Source organism: Rhineura floridana, chromosome 1 (genome assembly GCF_030035675.1).
Source record: "Rhineura floridana isolate rRhiFlo1 chromosome 1, rRhiFlo1.hap2, whole genome shotgun sequence".
In the NCBI taxonomy this organism is placed as follows: Eukaryota; Metazoa; Chordata; class Lepidosauria; order Squamata; family Rhineuridae; genus Rhineura; species Rhineura floridana.
Genome location: NC_084480.1, coordinates 13186414 through 13204731, shown reverse-complemented (window position 1 = coordinate 13204731; position 18318 = coordinate 13186414). Strand labels below are relative to the sequence as shown.

The window sequence follows — 18318 nt, the reverse complement described above, 5'->3', positions numbered from 1 at the left end:
CTGTAAGTTGCCTTCAGATTTCAGCTCTCTCTCTCTCTCTCCCCAGAGGGTGAAGAGTCATTTAGGAAGCAGATTGTTTTCGAGCTTTTAACAGTATTTTTCTTTCTTGCACCGTCAAGGCTAGAACTAATAATAATAATAATAATAATTTAAACCTGGGATTCTCAGGGAGCTGCCGGAAGCCCCAGTTTCTATTCCGTGTGATCACAGCTGTTCAGAAAGCGAACATCGCTGAAAACATCCAGCAAATGGAAGTGCTCCGGAGCTTTTAATATATTTGCTATCTAATATATTAAAGCAGTACCGATGCTTTTGGTGAAGCTGAGGGCAGTTTACACCAGAGGAAGCCCTATCTGTTGCGCAGGGCTGCCGCTGCGCTTTCCAACAGCTGACAGTCCAATCCAAGGCTCTCGTCGTGCAGCATGCTTTTAATCGCTTCTCTTTAAATAGCTGTAATTTAGGCGATTATAAAACCAAGCATCACCAGATGTGGCAGAGGCAGTTGATTGGAACTTCGTTCAAAACAGACAGGGCTTTTAAAAATAATAATGGAGCTCTATAAATGGATATGAATGGAGGGGGAAGGGCCGTACCTCAGCGGCAGAGCATCTGCTTGGCGTGCAGAAGGTCCCAGGTTCAGTCCCCAGCATCGCCAGGTAGGGCTGGGAGAGATTCCTGCCTGAAACCCTAGAGAGCTGCTGCCAGTCAGTGCAGACAATACTGAGCTAGATGGACCAATGGCCTGACTCTATATGAAGCAGCTTCCTATGTTCCTATGATGTATCTTTTTAATTAATTAATTCTGCTTAATTCCAACACACACACGTGCTCGTGGTTGGGATTAAGTGGATATTTGCCCCTCAAAGCCTGCTGCCTGCCTGATGCCTCTTCTTCCTCTGCAGCCTGGCCCTGCTCAGGGAGGCTGGTGCTGAGACTTTCACTGTATCATTTAGCCCTTTCTTGTCTCCTCCTTTTCCGTGGTGGCGGGTGGCGGGGGGGGGAAATCTGTAGCGGATTTTAGAGGGGAGGGAGAAGGACTTTCAATGCCGAGTGTGCACTTGCGGCTGCTTTCTCCACAAGACAATCTGCTATAAGAAGATTCCAGCAGAGAGGAAAATGTCGTCGGCAGACTTGTGCCCTTGCCAATATGCAAAATGGCTGTCTGTACATTTTGCAACTGCACTCATGCAATTTTTCAGGATGCAATTGCATTTTGAAGTGTGAGGCTTTAAACAGCTGCCCTGATGACTAGTAGGCTGGTTTTAGATTAACTGATGAGTATGGCTTTTTGATTTGTATATTGTATTTTACTATGCTATTGTACGTCGCCTAGAGTGTCCATTAATTCGGACAGATAGGCGACTCACAAATAAAATTTTATTATTTATTATTATTAGTAACCATTGATAGACCAATCCTTCATGAATTTGTCTAATTTCCAAAGTCACCTAGTCTAGTGGTCATCACTACATCTTGTGGCAGTGGCTTCCAAAGTTCAGCTATGCATGGTGTGAAGAAATACATCCTTTTTTCTGTTCCAAACTTCCTGCCAATCAGTTTTATTGAATGATCCCATATTCTGGTATTATGAGAAATGAAGAAAAATCTCCCAGTTTAGGCTGAGCGCCTCCCAGTGCAATTGGCCCTAGCCAAGGAATTTCATAACAGAACAGAGACTTGAACTCAAGACCTCAGACCAAGAGCAGCCTATGCACACTGCAGGGGGGATCTGAACAAGAAAAGGGTTACATTTTACAGAAAGCTTCTATAACTGAAAGGAATGCCCCAAAAATGGATATATGGAAAATACCCATTTGATTCTCAGATAATTAGATATTAACATCAGAATGAACACAATATAGGGAAATGATTGCTAGGATATTGAAAGGGGATCTTCCAGTGGTGTGAGTGTGTATCATTTGTGATCCCCAAGCTTATTTTGGGGTTCTATATTCGTGTATAGGTATGTTGGACAGTTATGGTATAGGGGCAGCACCCTGGAGAGTAGCTTCCACAGAAACAAAGCATTGGGCCAGAGACGGTGCTAGGGCATCTCAGAAGGAACAAGCTCCCAGCTCTGTGAATGCATCATTTGGGATAGTGCAAAGCCCATTTCAGGGTGCACCTTCCCATTTCTTTAATCCTAAGTGAGGTCTGGGGGCATCGAATGTTAAAATGTGTTGTGCAAAAACATCTCTTTGAGTCAAGGAGGATGTCAGTGGATTTCAAAGAGGCCTCTCTTATAACTGCTTTCATGTGTGGGGCAGTCTGCAGCCTTTCGACCAGCCTTCTAAAAATCTTTATCCCAGCGAGTGTCTGCTTTGGATCTGAATTGATTTTAAGTCCTGTTGTTTTAAACTGTTTTCATAGTTTTAATTGTTCTTTAAAATTGTTTTTGTGTATCTAAAACAACTTATATTCTTTTATATGTTATTAGATTGTAAATTGCTTTGAGATACCTCATAGGAAGCTATGCATAAATAAAAGAAGAATAAATAAAGCTTATTTGGGGGGTGCAGGGATGCGTCACCTCAGTCCCTTAGGTTACTGTAGCCCTTTTGAGACATTCTACTTCTGTGTTGACAGCTGGTATAGCACACTGGGGAGGAGACCCTGGCTGGGAGTCCAGAGTCTGTGAGTTCAAATCCCTGCTCGTGTCTCCTGGGTGTCAAGGGCCAGCTAAAGATCACCCCCACAGTGAGTGGCTCAGGGGTTACGTGCCCTGCCACATGTGCAGCCGTGGGCAAGCGGCATAGTCCCAAGGAGCCCAATTGCCCCCCAGCTGGCAGTTGCAGATAAGGAATGGGCTGTCTTGTGCAGCTGTGGCCAGCTGAGCAGGCCTGAGCCAGCTGGGGAGGACTAGCCTCAGAGGGAGGCAATGGTAAACCCCCTCTGAATACCGCTTACCATGAACACCCTATTCATAGGGTAGCCATAAGTCAGGATCGACGTGAAGGCAGTCCATTTCCGTTTTCACTTCTGTGTTAAATCAACATGCCAGGGAATGGGTGAGTGCGCTATCTCTGACTCCCTGTCGCTGTCTCTGTTGCCCTCCACTACTTGGAGGGAAGACTTTGAAGCAGGGAGCTTGCTGTATTTGTATTTGTTAAGGTTCTCCATGTGATTTAGAACCTTGAAAAAATCAGGGTTCTATATTACCCAGGGAGCCTTCATGAGTATGTGCTGCAAATGGTAGCCCTCCAAATTGTGATGGGAACAGTGACTGGGGGACACACCTGCATGCAAAGCAGGTGCTCTGCCACTGAGCTTGTGGTTTCCCCCCCTAAAAATAAAGCAAGGTTCCAGTCCTCGTGGTTCTGAGTGAAGAGCTGGTTTTAAATAGGAACAGAGAAAACTGCCTTCTCCTCCTTATCACTCTCCTCACTCGCATGGAGAGATTTAACACAGAAGTGGAACTCCTGAATAGGAGTTGTGTTGAATAAGGAATTGGGAACTAGAAATTAATTTCTGTCTGACTGCTCAGTGGCTCTTCAAGGTTTCAGGCCAGAGTTTCACCCAGCCCTACCTGCAGATTGATCTTGGGGCCTCTTGCATGCAAAGCACGTGCTCTACCACTGAGCTACAGTCCTTTCCCTGAAAAAGAAAGATTCCAGTCCTCATGGTTCTGATTAAAAGGCTGATTTAAATGGAAACAGAGGAAGCTGCCTTTTACTTAGTTTAGAGCCTTGGTCCAGCAAGCTCAGTATTTACTGCATCAAATGGCTGTGGCTCTGCAGGGTTCCAGGTAGAGGACATTCCCAGCCATTCTTGGAGATTGAACCCGGGACCTCCTGTGTGCAAAGCTGATGCTCTACCCCTGAGCTACAGCCCTTCATCCCTGTTGTAGGCAAGGAGGGAATGCATAAGCAAGACATGAGATTTGGCAGCTGGAGGATTAGGGAGGAAGAGCAAGCAAAGTAGGCTGGTGGACAGAATCTGAATTCCACAGGTTTTATTTATTTATATTCATTTTATTTATGTCTACATTTAGGTGCCACTTTTGGACACAGACAATGCATTACATATCAAATATGTTAAAATGTAGTGCCAATTATAAAACCACTATACACACAAGCCAGTTAAACACAATAGAAAGAAAGTAAAGTATTGTAAGTATTAAATCAAAGCAGCTTTAAAAAGAGAGATTCAAAATGGCAGTAGAGCACTAAAGCAGCAATTAAAAGCAGAAAGGTCTTGGAACCGAAAAAGTCTTCAAGGCCTGCTTAAATTGCCAACCAAGTAAGGGCCACGCAGGTCCGTGTCTGGAGAGGGAGTGTTACAAACATTGATGGATAGCAATAAAGGAAGCGGCCTTATAATGAGTGAGGCCATTGGTCCATCTAGCTCAGTATTGTCTACACTGACTGGCAGTGGCTGTCCAGGGTTTCAGGCAGGGGAACATTCCCAGCTCTACCCGGAGATGCCGGGGATAGAACCCGGGACCTTCTGCATGGTTCTTCCCCCAGAAATGAACTGCCATCACTTTTCTCTCTTTTCCTTGTGGGTAGATTCAGTTTATACTTCTGTTCACCATTCAAGAAAGACTCTGTGTATGTATTTCTAATTTGTATCTCTGTGTGTGTCAGTTTCTGAGTCCCAGGAATAAGATCTGAATTGCTGTTGGCATAGCCTGCACATCTTCAAAAGTGTGCCGGTCTGCTTGAACACCCCCTCTCCCTCCCCCAATCTCTGGTGCTCCCTCTCATTTTTATCGCATTACATAATCCTTTTTCCTCCACGGTCCTTTTAAAAAAACCCTGAAAGGGGTGGTAAGAGGGGGAGAGAACAGATCACACGCACTTGAACTGTGATTTTAAAAACAGCAGGGATTTTGCAAGCGCCCGCTGTTCCATCACTCCCTGCAAGGTAGTATTTTAACTGTGAATGTAGCGCCACGGCATAATTCCCGATACATACATCAGCACCTCTGCTAAACTGCATCCTTGTTAATAGCAAGTACATTTTCTTCTGACTCATCTGGTTTTCTCCCCCCCCCTCCACCGCACCTCCCTTGGTTTGATAAAGGAAACAGAAGCCAATCAATAAGACTTTCAAAGGTGTCCTTGCTTCAGCACAATTTCTTCCTCCCACCAAAGCAGTGTGCCTTTTAATTGTTTAGGAGTCAATCTCTAGACCTCCCATCTAACTTAAGAAGTTCTCAGTGGTTTGCAGTAATTAATAAAACAATGTCAAGACATTGCTGAAACGAGTCCTTAAAACACAGTATGAAATAGTACCCGGCCAGGAGGAAAAAAAACCATTAAGCGGATAAGGCTTCATGTCAAAACTTATGAGGCTGAGGCTGCAAGCTTGTACTCGCTTACCTGGAAGTAAGCCCCACTGAGCTAAGTGGGGCTTACTTCTGAGTAGACATGTATAGAGTTATGCTGCAAGAAGGGGGGTTGCCAGGACTTGAGAGGCTAAGGCTGTGTACATGCCATGCATTGAAAGGGCATTGAAAGCACACCAGTCCCCTTAAAACATCCTGGGAACTGTAGTTTGTTAGTGGTGCAGGGAATTGTAGCTCTGCGAGGGGCAAACTGTTGTTTCTTTGTGGGAAGCCATGTGCTTTAAATGTCCTTTAAAGACATGACGGTGACGGAGTCCTTGAGATACAGGCGTTCAGGGGTAATGCCCTCTCCTGAGCTGGAGGGGGTGAGACTTCACTCAGAGGTCCCAACGTTAACCAGGACCAGAGCAGACTGAATACCCAAAAAGAACCCCCTGAGACCATCATCAGGACAATCCCCCATCCACGCCACCTATAAAACCTGGGGAGACAGTGTGCCCCAGCGAGACTCATATCCCCTGATCCGGGGCGGGGGATCCAAATCGCCACCAGGCATTCAAGGACAGTGATAGCCATGAGCCCAAACTCATCTTGGTCCTGATGGCGCAGCACTTGCTTTGCAGCATGAGGTCTCCCACATCTCTGGAGGAGGAGCCATGACCGTAAGTACAGTCAGGATCAGGGCCCCCATAAGCACACCAGTGCTCCAGGAAGGATGGGAGTAGCAGCTAGCTGAGGGCTCCGCTGCTGCCTGGCAGCTGCTTTATGCCACAGCCTCTGCAGGCTTGCTCCTAGGCTGGTGACCTTCTGGACAGCTTCTCTCCTGTTCCGCACTTGGCCCTCTGGCTGCTGACACAGCTGGAAAGCTGCCTTGAGGAAGGCTGAGATAGGAAAGTGGGCACCCGGAAGATCAGCAGATGGAACTTGGGGTGGGGATTGCTGGTCCCTAGCAGGGACAGAGTGTGGTAGAGCCTGGCTATGCAAAGCAGATGCTCTAGCGCAGGTGGACAAGCAGTGGCAAAGGAGCGAACAGCAAAACTGCTGAACTGAAGCAGCACATCGCCTGCCTTCTTCATTCTGAGCTCCTCATCCTGAGTGCTGAACTTCTGTCCCATGAGAAGGAGGATAGTGCCTTCAGATCAGCTTGTCAAACCGACTGGTAGGAGAAAGAGCAGGTCACTGTTCCTGTGACTGTGTCTTCATACACTCTTGGAGACCTTCGCCTTAGTTTTGGGTGTGAACAAAGACCAGCGTATACACGCAATGTCTAAAATGATAAAATAGTTGGGCCCCACTGCACCTTACTGGGAAGGGCATTCTGGAGCTTCAGCACTGCCACAGAGAGGGTGAAGGTTTCCCCTAAAATATACTGAGCCCAGACCATTTAGGGAAGCCTTCCCTACACTGGTGCCCTCCAGATGTCGGGACTACAACTCCCATCAGCCTAGATGTTGATGTCTGGTGGGAATCATAGTCCAAAGCATCTGAGAGGCTCTAGGTTGGGGAAGACTGGTTTAGGGCTTTGTTGGAGAACCAGGGCCTCGGGGTGTCAGACCCCTTACTTTTTGGGGGGGGGCAGGGTCCCAGCCAGGTCCCCATGTCTCCAGCATTCTACCAGCCAATCGGCATGAAAGGGGAGTGTTAGCCACTGAGAAGAGACTTCTGACAGTGCTAATGTTTCTGGCTTTCCTGGATGGAGAGGAGATGTGCGGGGACAGAAACCTCTGATGTTTGTGGGCCTGGGTAGCCTACTGTACAAAAGGCAAGCATCATATCTGTTCCTACACCTGCTTTGCCTCTAGCCCTGTCCACCACCGGTGCGCCGACCCTGGAAGGTTGTCTGTGGAGGAATGTGGGCCACAAGCTGAAACAGGATCCCCTCCTCTCATGTAAATTAATTATCCATTGTGTGAAGAAGTGTTTCCTTTTGCTTGTCTGTGATTTCCTGCTCACCCATTTGATTGGATGACCTTGAGTTCAAGAAGCAGGAGAGGGGGAGGGAAATTCCTTATCCACAGTTTTATAAGTATCAGTCACATCGCCCCCCCCCCCCCCCGGTCAACTAGAGTTGCTGTTTGTTATGTACTGCATTTCCCTTTGTGTAGCTGATTTTTCTTATACAGGTTTCTAGTGCTGGAAAAGGGATGAGCCAGAGAGGTCTGATGGGGTGGGAGGGGTGCTTTAACCCTCCCATGGACCTGATGTGAATCCTGCCCTCCTCCCCAAGTGTGGAATTCACCCATGGGGAAAAGCTGCCACTGACACCACATTTCCTCTTTGAAATACCAGCTGCTTGGAGGGGAGGGGGTGGATTCCATTTGGGACCATGGTGGGAAAGAGCTAACACCCCCTCCCGCACATTTGATCCAACTCAGTGCCCCGCCCACTTCACTGTTGGTTCAAGAAAAATGAATTACGCAAGGGGGGAACAGCGGCTGTGTACCTATCATACATTTAAAGCACCTCTCCAAAGAATCCTGGGAACTGTAGTTTGTTAAGGGTGCTGGGAATTATAACTCTGTGAGGAGCAAACTGCAGTTCCCAGGTTCACGTGCTTTAAATGTATGGTGTGCATTGCCTCGTGTCAAAGGCTCATACTGAATATCAGACATTCACCAAATATTGCAAAGACGGTGAGTGGAGAGTATTGGCCGTCAACATTTAGAGAACTTTTGAGTACATTTTTATGGGCAGATTAATTTGTTTGCAGCTGTAATTTGATCAACTAGGTCATGTCATTTTGCTGCTTGTGGAGAGAGGGGGATATATGTTGCCTTAGCTCTGCCTCATTGTCATCCTTTCCCATGATTCATTTGTGCATTTCCTTTTCAGTGGTTAAATCCAAGGTTATGTATCACTCCGCACTCCACAAGCCTAAAGACACATGCGGGGAAACTTGCCATCTTCCTTGAGCGACCTTGAGTGCTCCTGTCTCTGTCAGATCATTGCTTGCATCATTCTCCTACAGAATCCTTTGTTGACAGTTGCTATCCATGTCCCCAACAGTCGCTATGCACAGCTCAATGACCTGAACGTGGCCATGCTAGCCCAGTCTGGCAGTAGCTTCCCTTTGCCTTGGCACAGTTCTTGGGGCATCTTTCTGCCATCATTAGGGGCTCAAGCCGCAGCGATAGCCAAGCAATGCATTCAGCAAAATAATGAATTTCCAGTTTTTTTGCTATTTGTCACCTTTGTATGTATGTAACATGCATGTAACACGACCTATTTCAGCTTCTGTGCTCTCCAGAAGCAGCAGTTCTCTGGGCAATGTAGGAACCTCAGAAGCCCAACAACTGAATAGCTCAATTACAAATTGAAGCAGCAGCAAGTATACTATCAAAGCATATCAGTTTAAATGAGAGGTCAAGGCCTCATCTGCGGTATACTTTTCATAGAATAGTAGAAGAATTGGAAGGGGCCTATGAGGCCATTGAGTCCCACCCCTGCTCAGTGCAGGAATCCAACTTAAAGCTTACCCGACAGGTGCCTGTCCAGCTTCCCCTTGAACGCCTCCAGTGTTGGAGAGTCCACCACCTCCCTAGGTCATTGGTTCCATTGTCATAGCGCTCTAACAGTCAGGAAGTTTTTCCTGATGTTCAGCTGAAGTCTGGCTTCCTGCAATTTGAGCCCATTATTCTGTGTCCTGCACTCTGGGACAATCGAGAAGAGATCCTGGCCCTCCTCTGTGTGGCAACCTTCAAGTACTAGAAGAGTGCTATCATATCTCCCCTCAGTCTTCTCTTCTCAAGGGTAAATATGCCCAGATCTTTCAGTCTCTCCTGATAGGGCTTTGTTTGCAAAGCAGTATCGTACTACTTCAAGTAGTCATGGCTTGGAAGTCCTGGGAACTGTAGTTTGTTAAGAGCGTGGAGAGTTGTTAGGAAGCCCCTGTTCCTCCCAGAGAGCTGCAGCTCCCTGGGAAGAGGGATTGACTGGTAAACTACTCTGGAGATTGTAGCTCTGTGAGAGGAAAGGGGGTCTCCTAACAACCCTCAGCACCCTTATAGGCTACAGTTCCCAGGATTGTTTGGGGGAAGCCATGACTGTTTAAAGTGGTATAATAGTACTTTAAATGTGTAGTGCAGATGGGGCTCAAGATATTAAAACACCAAAGCAGTAAACAATTTGAACAGAGACGAGAGAATAATAATGATAAAAAGGATAAGAGAACTAAGCAACCGTGCAAGCTGTACTGATGCGGTCAGAGGCCTCCCAACATCCATTTCCAATGGGTGGCAGCAGATACTCTGCAAGCAGCGGTGTAGTGGTCAGTTCTGAACTGCAGGCGCTGTTTATGGCACACACCCCAGCCACCCCTCCCGTAGCTATGCCCTGCTAAAGCTGCGTACACACCATATCTTTGTGTGCCATTGTTTGACTTGCTGTAAGCTATTTCATACCCAGTGTGTTTTTGTTTTCCTTTCTGTATGTGGCTTTGAGTCCTATTTTTGGAATAAAGCAACTAACAAATGCTATTAATAAATAATAAATAAATATCTTTAAAGCACACGACTTTCCCTCAAAAGTCTTGGGAACTATAGGTTATTAAGAGTGGTGGAAATTGTAGCTCTGTGGGGGGTAAATTACATTTCCCAAGATTCTTTGGGGGAAGCTGTGTGCTTTAAATGTATGGTGTATACAACAAAAATAAATGTTTGACCCATGCAGACCTCATGGCTTCAGTACCAAGCCTGCTTCCCTCCCCTCCCCTCCCCTCCCCTCCTGCTTTGCTTAATGTCCAGCCTGATGAACAATTTTGGTGGACTCGCAATCGTGCTTACAGCGTGTGTGACATTTTGGTTGCTCATAACAAAGGGACATTGGGATTTTTTCCAGATAGAAGATGCATTTTAACCCTTAAGTCATGCATGCTAATGTCAGCAACCGCTTCCTTTGCTCGGCTTATTTGGTGGGTTTCTCTCTGAGAAAAGCTTGTTTATTTGGCATGCGGAGGAAATAGCAGCCCGGGAGATTGTGTCATTGTCCTTGCTGTGAAATAAATGGTGGCGATAGGACCCTTCCTGTCTCTTCTGCACTACACAACTGCCCTGCAGAAACAAAGCTCAAAGCAAATAAAAATCTAAAACTCATCCTTGACTAGGGATGGGGGAGAAATTTGATTCACTTTGCATTTAAAGATGAGCCTACTTGAATTCACATTTTCTGAAACAATATGAGAACTAACACACCTCCATCCTTCAAAATTTGCACTTTTCCAAAATTTGCGATGCAGTTTTCTAGCCAAGTGATGAGTCCAAAAATGCATATATAGGAGGGTAAAGTGTACACACAAATGCATATAATAGTGAAAATGGCATGCATCAATGCATTATAGTAGAGGAAAATGCTTGGCAAAAATGAGTATATTGGGCAAAATTGCATACAAAATTGAATGTCTCCCTTATTCACACTAAAATGCTGTTGAATGTTCAAGAATTTCCAGAAACTTATGCAGAAATGTAGAAAACTGGAATTTAAGATTGGAAAAATGGGAAACCAAAACTGACAAATTGACCCAGCTGTGTCCTTGACCCAGTTCAGGTTTCACATGATCAATGGCAGATGGCACTGATCTGTAGATGCTTTTGTCAATTCTAAGAGAGGAGCCATTTGGGGGTGGAGCATCATTTCAGTCTGTAACTGCACTTGACTTGGACATCTCTTGGGACTTCTCTGGCCTATTGTGAGTTTCACCGATGTCAGCCCCACTCCATCCCCCTTCCTTTTGGGAAAAGGCCAAAGAAGATCAGTCATTTGGGGAGTGTATTTGCTCTTCAGTGTGTGGCAAATTAAGAGATCCAATTTAAGCATCCTAGATGCTAAGGGAGTTCAAATCAGGATTTGGTTTCGAACCCAGAGGTTCATTGCGTTTTGCAGCCTTTCCCAACCTTTCGGGTCCCCAGATGTTGCTGGACTACAGTTCCCATCATTTCTAACCATTAGCCATGCTGGCTGGGGCTGATGGGAGTTGTAGTCTAGCAACATCTGGAGACCTAAAGATTGGGAAAGGCTCTTATAAAGAGACGCCTTGAGGTTGTGGCTGCAAGCAGTGTGGTACAGCACATAAAATTCTGCATTTGGCTGGAAAAGCGAGATCCAGATCACACCTTGGTCAGGACGTTCAGGGGTGAAGTCCCTATTTCTTGGCCTAAGAGCTTGACCACCCATTTGGATCATGCGGCTAGGACAGATCTTCATGAGTGACGTTTACACTGGGGCTTTTACTTTTTCTAAAAAAATGTGAGTAAGTGGGGGACTGTGAGAGGTGTCTAAAATTATGCATGGCATGGAGAAAGTGGATAGAAAGAGAGGTTTTACTCCCTCTGTCATAATAGTAAGATATCCAGTAAAATCTGAACATTGTAGGATTCAGGTCAAACAAAAGGAAGTGCTTCATCACAAAGAGCATAGTTATGCTGTGGAGTTTGCGGCCACAAGCTGTAGAAATGGCCACCAAATAGGATCTGGGAGGTTTCCAGTTTGGGGAAGGGCTGTAGCTCGGTGGAAGAGTATCTGCTTTACAGGATGAAGATCCCAGGTTCAGTCTCCAGCATCTCCAGGCAGGCCTGGGAGAGAACCCAGTCTGAAATCCAGAAGAGCTGCTGCCAGTCCGTGTAGACAATATTGAGCTAGGTGGACCAATGGTCTGACTCACTGTAAGGTGACTTCTTAGGTTCCTGTGACACATTCAAAAGAGGTTTAGATAAATTCAAGCTCAGTCTTCAAACTAAAGAGAGAAGACCCTGAGTCTCTAATAAAAAAGTACCCTTCCCCAACCTGGTGCCCTACAGATGTTTTGGGGCCCAACTCCCATCAGCCCCAGGCAGCACTGATGGGGGTTGTGGTCCCAAACATCTGGAGAGCACCAGGTTGGGGAAGGCTGCAATAAACCAATGACTTGCACAAGACCTTGAGGTTTTCATTCTCCCTGTCTTTGGGAAAATGTATTCTGTCCACCGTATAACAGGTGCTGAAGAGAACTGAGCCGATGACTGATGTGAAATACCAATTACCTCGTTTTCTTGCTAGTGGGCTGCAGTTTAGCTGGCAGAGTGGAGAGCAAATGGCCAATTGGACCGGCAGCCTCAATTTCACGGATGGCGGAGCTCTGAGGAGTGGCGGTGACACAGGCACCAGGTACAAATACACACACACACACAGGGTGTGACGGCAGAGGGGTTGGCTGCAGTCCCCCAGGGAGAGTGTCTTGGCACATTCAGAGGAGGTGCCGCAGCTCAGGAGCAGAGCACATCCTTTGCATGTACAAGGTTCCAGATATCTCTGGTGGCAGCATTGGGAAAGACCCCACCTCCATGGAGAGATCCTGCAGGTCAGAGCACTGGAGCAAGGTGGACCAATGGTCTAACTCTGTACAAAGTAGTTCTGAGCCATGATGATGATGGTTTAATTGGCTCTTCAGCCAAAATGATAATGATACGTTTTGACTTACTGCCTACTGCAAAAAAGTCTCGGGCAGAGCAATCCAAACTATAGGAAGCTGGTGTAAGCTGCCATGAGCTCCCCCTATTCCAAGCTCCATTCAGGAGCATGGCTGAGCCGGCCCAAAACAAGCCTTTAAAATATAATTTAATTCACACCACCCTTTCTGCCGGTATACTTTCCGCTGAGTGGCCAGGTCACCTGACCAAGGTGAACAGAGTTTCGAATAGCTGTAAGTCTCCTCCCACCCCTGTCCCTGCCCCAATCCCTGCCCCCCTTTGGGATGGAGGACTTAGCTGGTGTGTCCCCAGCTGAGCTGGGCTGAGAGGCTTCCAAATTTCACTCATGCTGTTGGATCTTGGGTTTGGTTACTCCTTGAGTGGCTTGCAGAATTCTTCTTGTGATTTGCCATGCTCTTTGTAGGCTGCAAAGTTGCAGTGGGGCATTTCAGAAATTTGGGGTTTAATGATCAAGGTCTTGGCTGCTGTCAGGCATCTTCTCCCCCTCTCATTTTATTTTTTTAACCCATAAGACTGACGGCAGGAAGCATAGTTCCACGCAGATTGCTACAGGATGATGCCGTGTGATGAACTGGCATTGCCATGAAGCTAAATCAGAGTGAGGGCAATTCTTCCTGCCCTCACTCTGGAACCTTGTGGGGGAAGGGGAAAGGCAGCTGGAACTTCCAAGGAGGAGAATTCCTGCCATTGCCGCGACCATGAAATAGGCAAATGGCCCAAAAGGCTTGTGTGTTTTTTTAATTCTTCCCACCTCCCCAGCTTCCAGTTTTGTGTCAGAAGGATCTAAGCAGAACTTGTGACTCAGCCGTAATATGAATCAGCTTCACAGCCTTAGAAAGCTACATTAGCATTTGGGAATCATTAAGTAAAGGTGGGACCAGGTGAAAACAAGAGGTGGGCCAGCTCATGGGAGAAAATCTCACCCTGCTCTACTTTTTGTAGGAGGACCCACACCTCAGTGGGGGAACACATGCACTATGCATGCAGGAGGCTCAGTCCCTGGTATTGCTAGATAAAAAAGCCTACCAAAAACTCCCTGCCTGAGCTTGAAATAATTTGTTATGGTGGGCAGGCCCACACTCCCAATGCTTTCACTAATGCAAACTATGCCAGTACCTTCGCTGTTTTGCATAATAATTTCTTCCGCTGGCCACGAATCAAGCCAATTACCTAGAGAGGTAGTGGGCTCTCTGACACTGGAGGCATTCAAGAGGCAGCTGGACAGCCATCTGCCGGGAATGCTTTGATTTGGATTCCTGCATTGAGCAGGGGGTTGGACTTGATGGCTTTATAGGCCCCTTCCAACTCTACTATTCTATGATTCTATGAATGGCATACGCCAATTGCTGCAAGTCAGATGACTCTGCAGATCAACAGAAGGGGTGCTCCAGTAGGTTGACATCTTTACCATCAGTCAGTCCTTGAGTTTGCCTGCAGTTCCACCACCTTCCCTCTGGAGAGAAGACTCTGGAACCAGAAGAGACCATCCTCCCCCACCCCCTAAATGTATTGTAGCTTTGTGTGGTTTTTAATTGGAAGCCACTTTGGAAAGCAATCTTGGCTGCACAGAGGGGACTAAATCAAATAAATTTCTAACCACATTGGTGGCTGGTGGCTCCATGTCAGTGGGGTAGTGGAATCCGCTCTGCATTTAAGTCCAAATTTTAAAGGAGCTGTCCAAGGTGCTAAACCGGCACACACTCTGAAGAAGCTATCCAGGGTGCTGAAACCAGTGCCAAAATAGGTTCAGTACCTTGGACACCTCCTTGAAACCTGGAGCAGACCTGGACCAACTGACAAGAAGCCACAACCTCCACTACATAATAAGCTAAGTCAAGCTTCCGTTTGTTTTCCAGCTCATGCTTAACCAGTGCTCTTCCTGATTGTTAGTGCTCACTGGAAATGGGACATAGCTCTGTGGCAGAGCATCTGCTTTGCAGGCAGGAAGCCTCAGGTTCAATCCCTGACCTCTCCAGTAAGGCTGAGAGAGAACCCTGCCCAAAACCCTGGAGCGCTTCTTCTAGCTGATGTAGGCAATACCTAGATGAACCAAGGCTCTCTGACTTGGTATAGGCATGCAAAAGACCTGAGGATCAATGTCTAGCATCCCTAGCACTTGTCAAGTCCTTGAAAGGTTGTCCCACAGAAGGCCAGGATCTCTTCTCGATCATCCCAGAGTGCAGGACACAGAATAATGGGCTCAAGTTACAGGAAGCCAGATTTTGGCTGAACATCAGGAAAAATGTCCTAACCATTTGTCGGAAGGCAGAGCTGGGGTCCCAATCCCGGGGAGCTGGATCCCAGAGAGTTGGGAGAAGAGTATTCGGATGGATGGCAGAGGGAAGGGGGAGGAACTTCCCCCCTTTGGAGCGAAGACGAAACAGAGGAACTGCCAGTGATAAGGTCGCTTAGCAACGGGGAGCCTGAGCCCTCCCTGGACATTCTCACGCCTCCCCCTCTTTCAGGCTCAGAGCAAGAGGGGAAAGAGGGAGGGCTGCTCACAGCCGAAAAGCGGGGAGGCAGTTTACCATCAGCCCCTCCCCTATCCCCCATCCTGGAATCGGAAACTTCAGAAGAGGAGGGGGTGATGCTTCCCCCCTCACCGCGCACACGCAGACAGCTGAAAAGACAGGAGAGAAGGGGGGGAAGGCGGGAAGTACCTGAGAGGCAGTTAAGGAGGAGCGAAAGATTGCACGCCCGTTTGGCCCCTTCTTAAAGAACAGGCGGGAAGAAGTCACTTGCTCTGTCAACTTTCTCCCAATGCCGCAGGACCTGTATCCCTGTATTGCTTCATGAGAAAACGCAGTCTTTGTTTGGACATTACCCTAATAAAACATGAATTAACTACAGCCGTTGGTCTGGTTCCTGAGTCACATCCTGGGCCTGACACCATTAGAGCGGTACAACAATGGAACCAATGGCCTAGTGAGGTGGTGGGCTCTCCAACACTGGAGGTATTCAAGAGGCAGCTGGACAGCCACCTGTCAGATACTTTAAGTTGGATTCCTGCATTGAGCAGGGGGCTGGACTCGACAACCTACTATTCTATGATTCTAATATAACCTCCTGGGCTCCTGCTGGGAGGAAAGGTGGGAAATAAATAAATAAATAAATAAATAAATAAATCAATCCTTCAGCATCCCTGGTGTTGTCCTGGTGTTTTGGACTATAACTCCCATCAGTTCCAGCCATCACGGGAGTTGAAGAACATCTGAAGGGCATCAAGCTGTTGAAGGGTTTCTGCTGTGGTAAGAGAATGAGCTGTGAGCCAGCTGTTGAGTCCCCTAGTTCAAATCTTTGGTCTAACTCGTAGCCTTCCAACATGCTATTGACTCTTAGTCTCGACCTTGTCATCATGGTGGATTAGGCTCAGAGCTTGGAAAAGTTACTTTTTTGAACTACAGCTCCCATCAGCCTAATCCAGTGTCCATGCTGGCTGGGGCTGATGGGAGTTGTAGTTCAAAAAAGTAACTTTTCCAAGCTCTGATTAGGCTATCAATGGCTACTAGCCATGACGACTATATTCTGCCTCCGCTGAATATCAGTTGCTGGGAATTGCCAGTAGGTGCAGCCCTGTTGCGCTCAGGTCCTGCTTGAGGGCTTCCCATAGGCATTGGATTGGCCACTATGAGAACAGGATGCTGGACTAGATGGTCCCTTTTGCCTGATCTAGCAGCCAGGCTCTTCTTACGTTCTTGTCTGAAGTATGGGGATTATAGTGCTGGTCTTCCTTGTAGGGGTTTTTGTAAGGAACACTGAAATAATGTTTTTTGAATGATAGAAGCTCTATAAATAAATAATAAGCTGTTAATATTATTTATAATTTATTCATAACATTGATATACTGCTTAATATAAAAATATACATTCATATAAAATATGACAATCAAAATCCTCATTATTGTGAACAGCTGCCTGATATGTAATAACAGCTGAAGTTTACTCATCTTTTTTTCCCTATAGCAGGAAAAACATCAATGACTACATTTCTCGCAGCTGTTACGACACAGGATCCCCCATGCCTGAAAGAGGTTGGCAGTTCTGTAGGCAGCAAGTATATTCAGCTGTGCCAATTAAGGGTCATGTATTTTCCTCCCAGCATCTTCCTTATTGGCAGGCCTTTCTATTGCCATATAGGGACTGTGACCATTGAGCCATTTAATTTAGCCTTAATTTTCACATCACACCGTGATCTTCTGGAGAAACCGGAGGGATAAACCCAGCCTTATCTATTGACACGTTTCTCAAATTTTACTGCTGTGCTTTATATTGTTTTTGTCGTTTATTACTGTTTTATGGACCATTTTATCCATCACTTTGATATTTCTAATATAAAGTGATGAATACATTCTAGGTGGTATTCAATGCTAGGCCTGTTCAGAGTAGACCCATTGAAATTAATAGGCATTAGGTTCATTAATTTCAGTGGGTCTACTCTGCATAGAACTTTTTTGACTATAACTCTTTGCAAATAAACAAAGCATAGATGCTCTGCCATGGAGCCCTTCCAAATCTTGCAACCCATGAACCTTTTGGGTGGAGATGCAAAACTGTGTGCTGGTAACCACTGAGCTGTGGCCTCTTGCCTTTGGCCAGACATGGAGCCATGCGGCTGTCCATCTGCCTCCAAAGCAAGCCAGCCCTTTCTCTTAGCCTCTTTCCTTTGCTCCCTCTGCCATCCTGCCTTGATTTCCTTTCTTTTTTGCCTTCGTTAGTGATCACCTCTCCATCTCCTAAAATAGGCCTGCCAGTGATGGTGTCAGCAGAGGCTGTGGGCTGGTTGACATTTTTTTTCTTCCCAGGAGCTCAGGGTGGCTTACAAGTTTCTCCCTCCACCCAGTTTTACCTTCACAACCACCCTGAGAGGTAGGTGAGGCGGAGAGACAGAGCTTCTGGCCCAAGGTCATCTAGTAAGCTTCATGGCTGATTTGAACCTGGATCTCCCTTGCTTTAGTCTGGTGCCCTGACAGCTATACCACCTTGGCTCTCTAACCATTTTCACCACCTTGTTTTCTTGAAATGAAAATGTGTGGTGTGTGTGAGAGGAGGATTTTAGCTATTTTTGACAGGGGAGCACAAAAAGAAAAAGGGGGAAAACATTTCTGGTGGTGGTGTCAGTACTCCTCTGTGCAGCTGGTGGCCCCTCTTTAAATTTCCCAGAAGTCCATTGGGGAAAATGCTTTGTGGCAATGTATCTTTGTTTCCAAGTGACTTCTGGGAAATTAAAATGATGGCCACCCAGAGTAAAGCTCCCCTGGTCACTCAGAAACCTGTGCTGGGAAAAAAAAATGGGGTGGGATGGTTTGGGGGCACTTCCCTTCTCCAGCAGAGAACGTTAGGCTCGTCTTTGATAAATATCCTGGTCCGGTTTCCTACCTGCGACTGTAAAAACAGGACAGTTGTCCAGCAGGATTCGAGACATGGCTGGAGGGCTGTGTCCAGCTCAGTTAGGAGAGCTGCAGCTCAGCAGTAAGAGTGTTTGCTTTACATGCAGAAGGTCCCAGCGTCAATCCCCAGCATCTCCAGGTAGGCCTGGCAATGTCCTTTGTCTGAAACCCTGGAGACCTGC

At 46.7% G+C, this 18318-nt stretch overlaps 1 protein-coding gene across 2 annotated transcripts in view; it reads left to right on the top strand.

The window, feature by feature from the left end:
• The window catches only part of ST8SIA5 (ST8 alpha-N-acetyl-neuraminide alpha-2,8-sialyltransferase 5), a 61711-nt gene that overhangs the window by 9572 nt on the left and 33821 nt on the right, over positions 1-18318 (top strand). Inside the window, exon 2 of one of the 2 annotated variants that reach the window (XM_061613752.1) lies at positions 12320-12427. The exons of the other annotated variant lie outside the window; for it this stretch is intronic. Within the exon in view, the coding sequence (XP_061469736.1) occupies positions 12320-12427 (108 nt within the window). The remainder of the gene's footprint in view (positions 1-12319; positions 12428-18318) is intronic. 2 annotated transcript variants of the gene reach the window in all.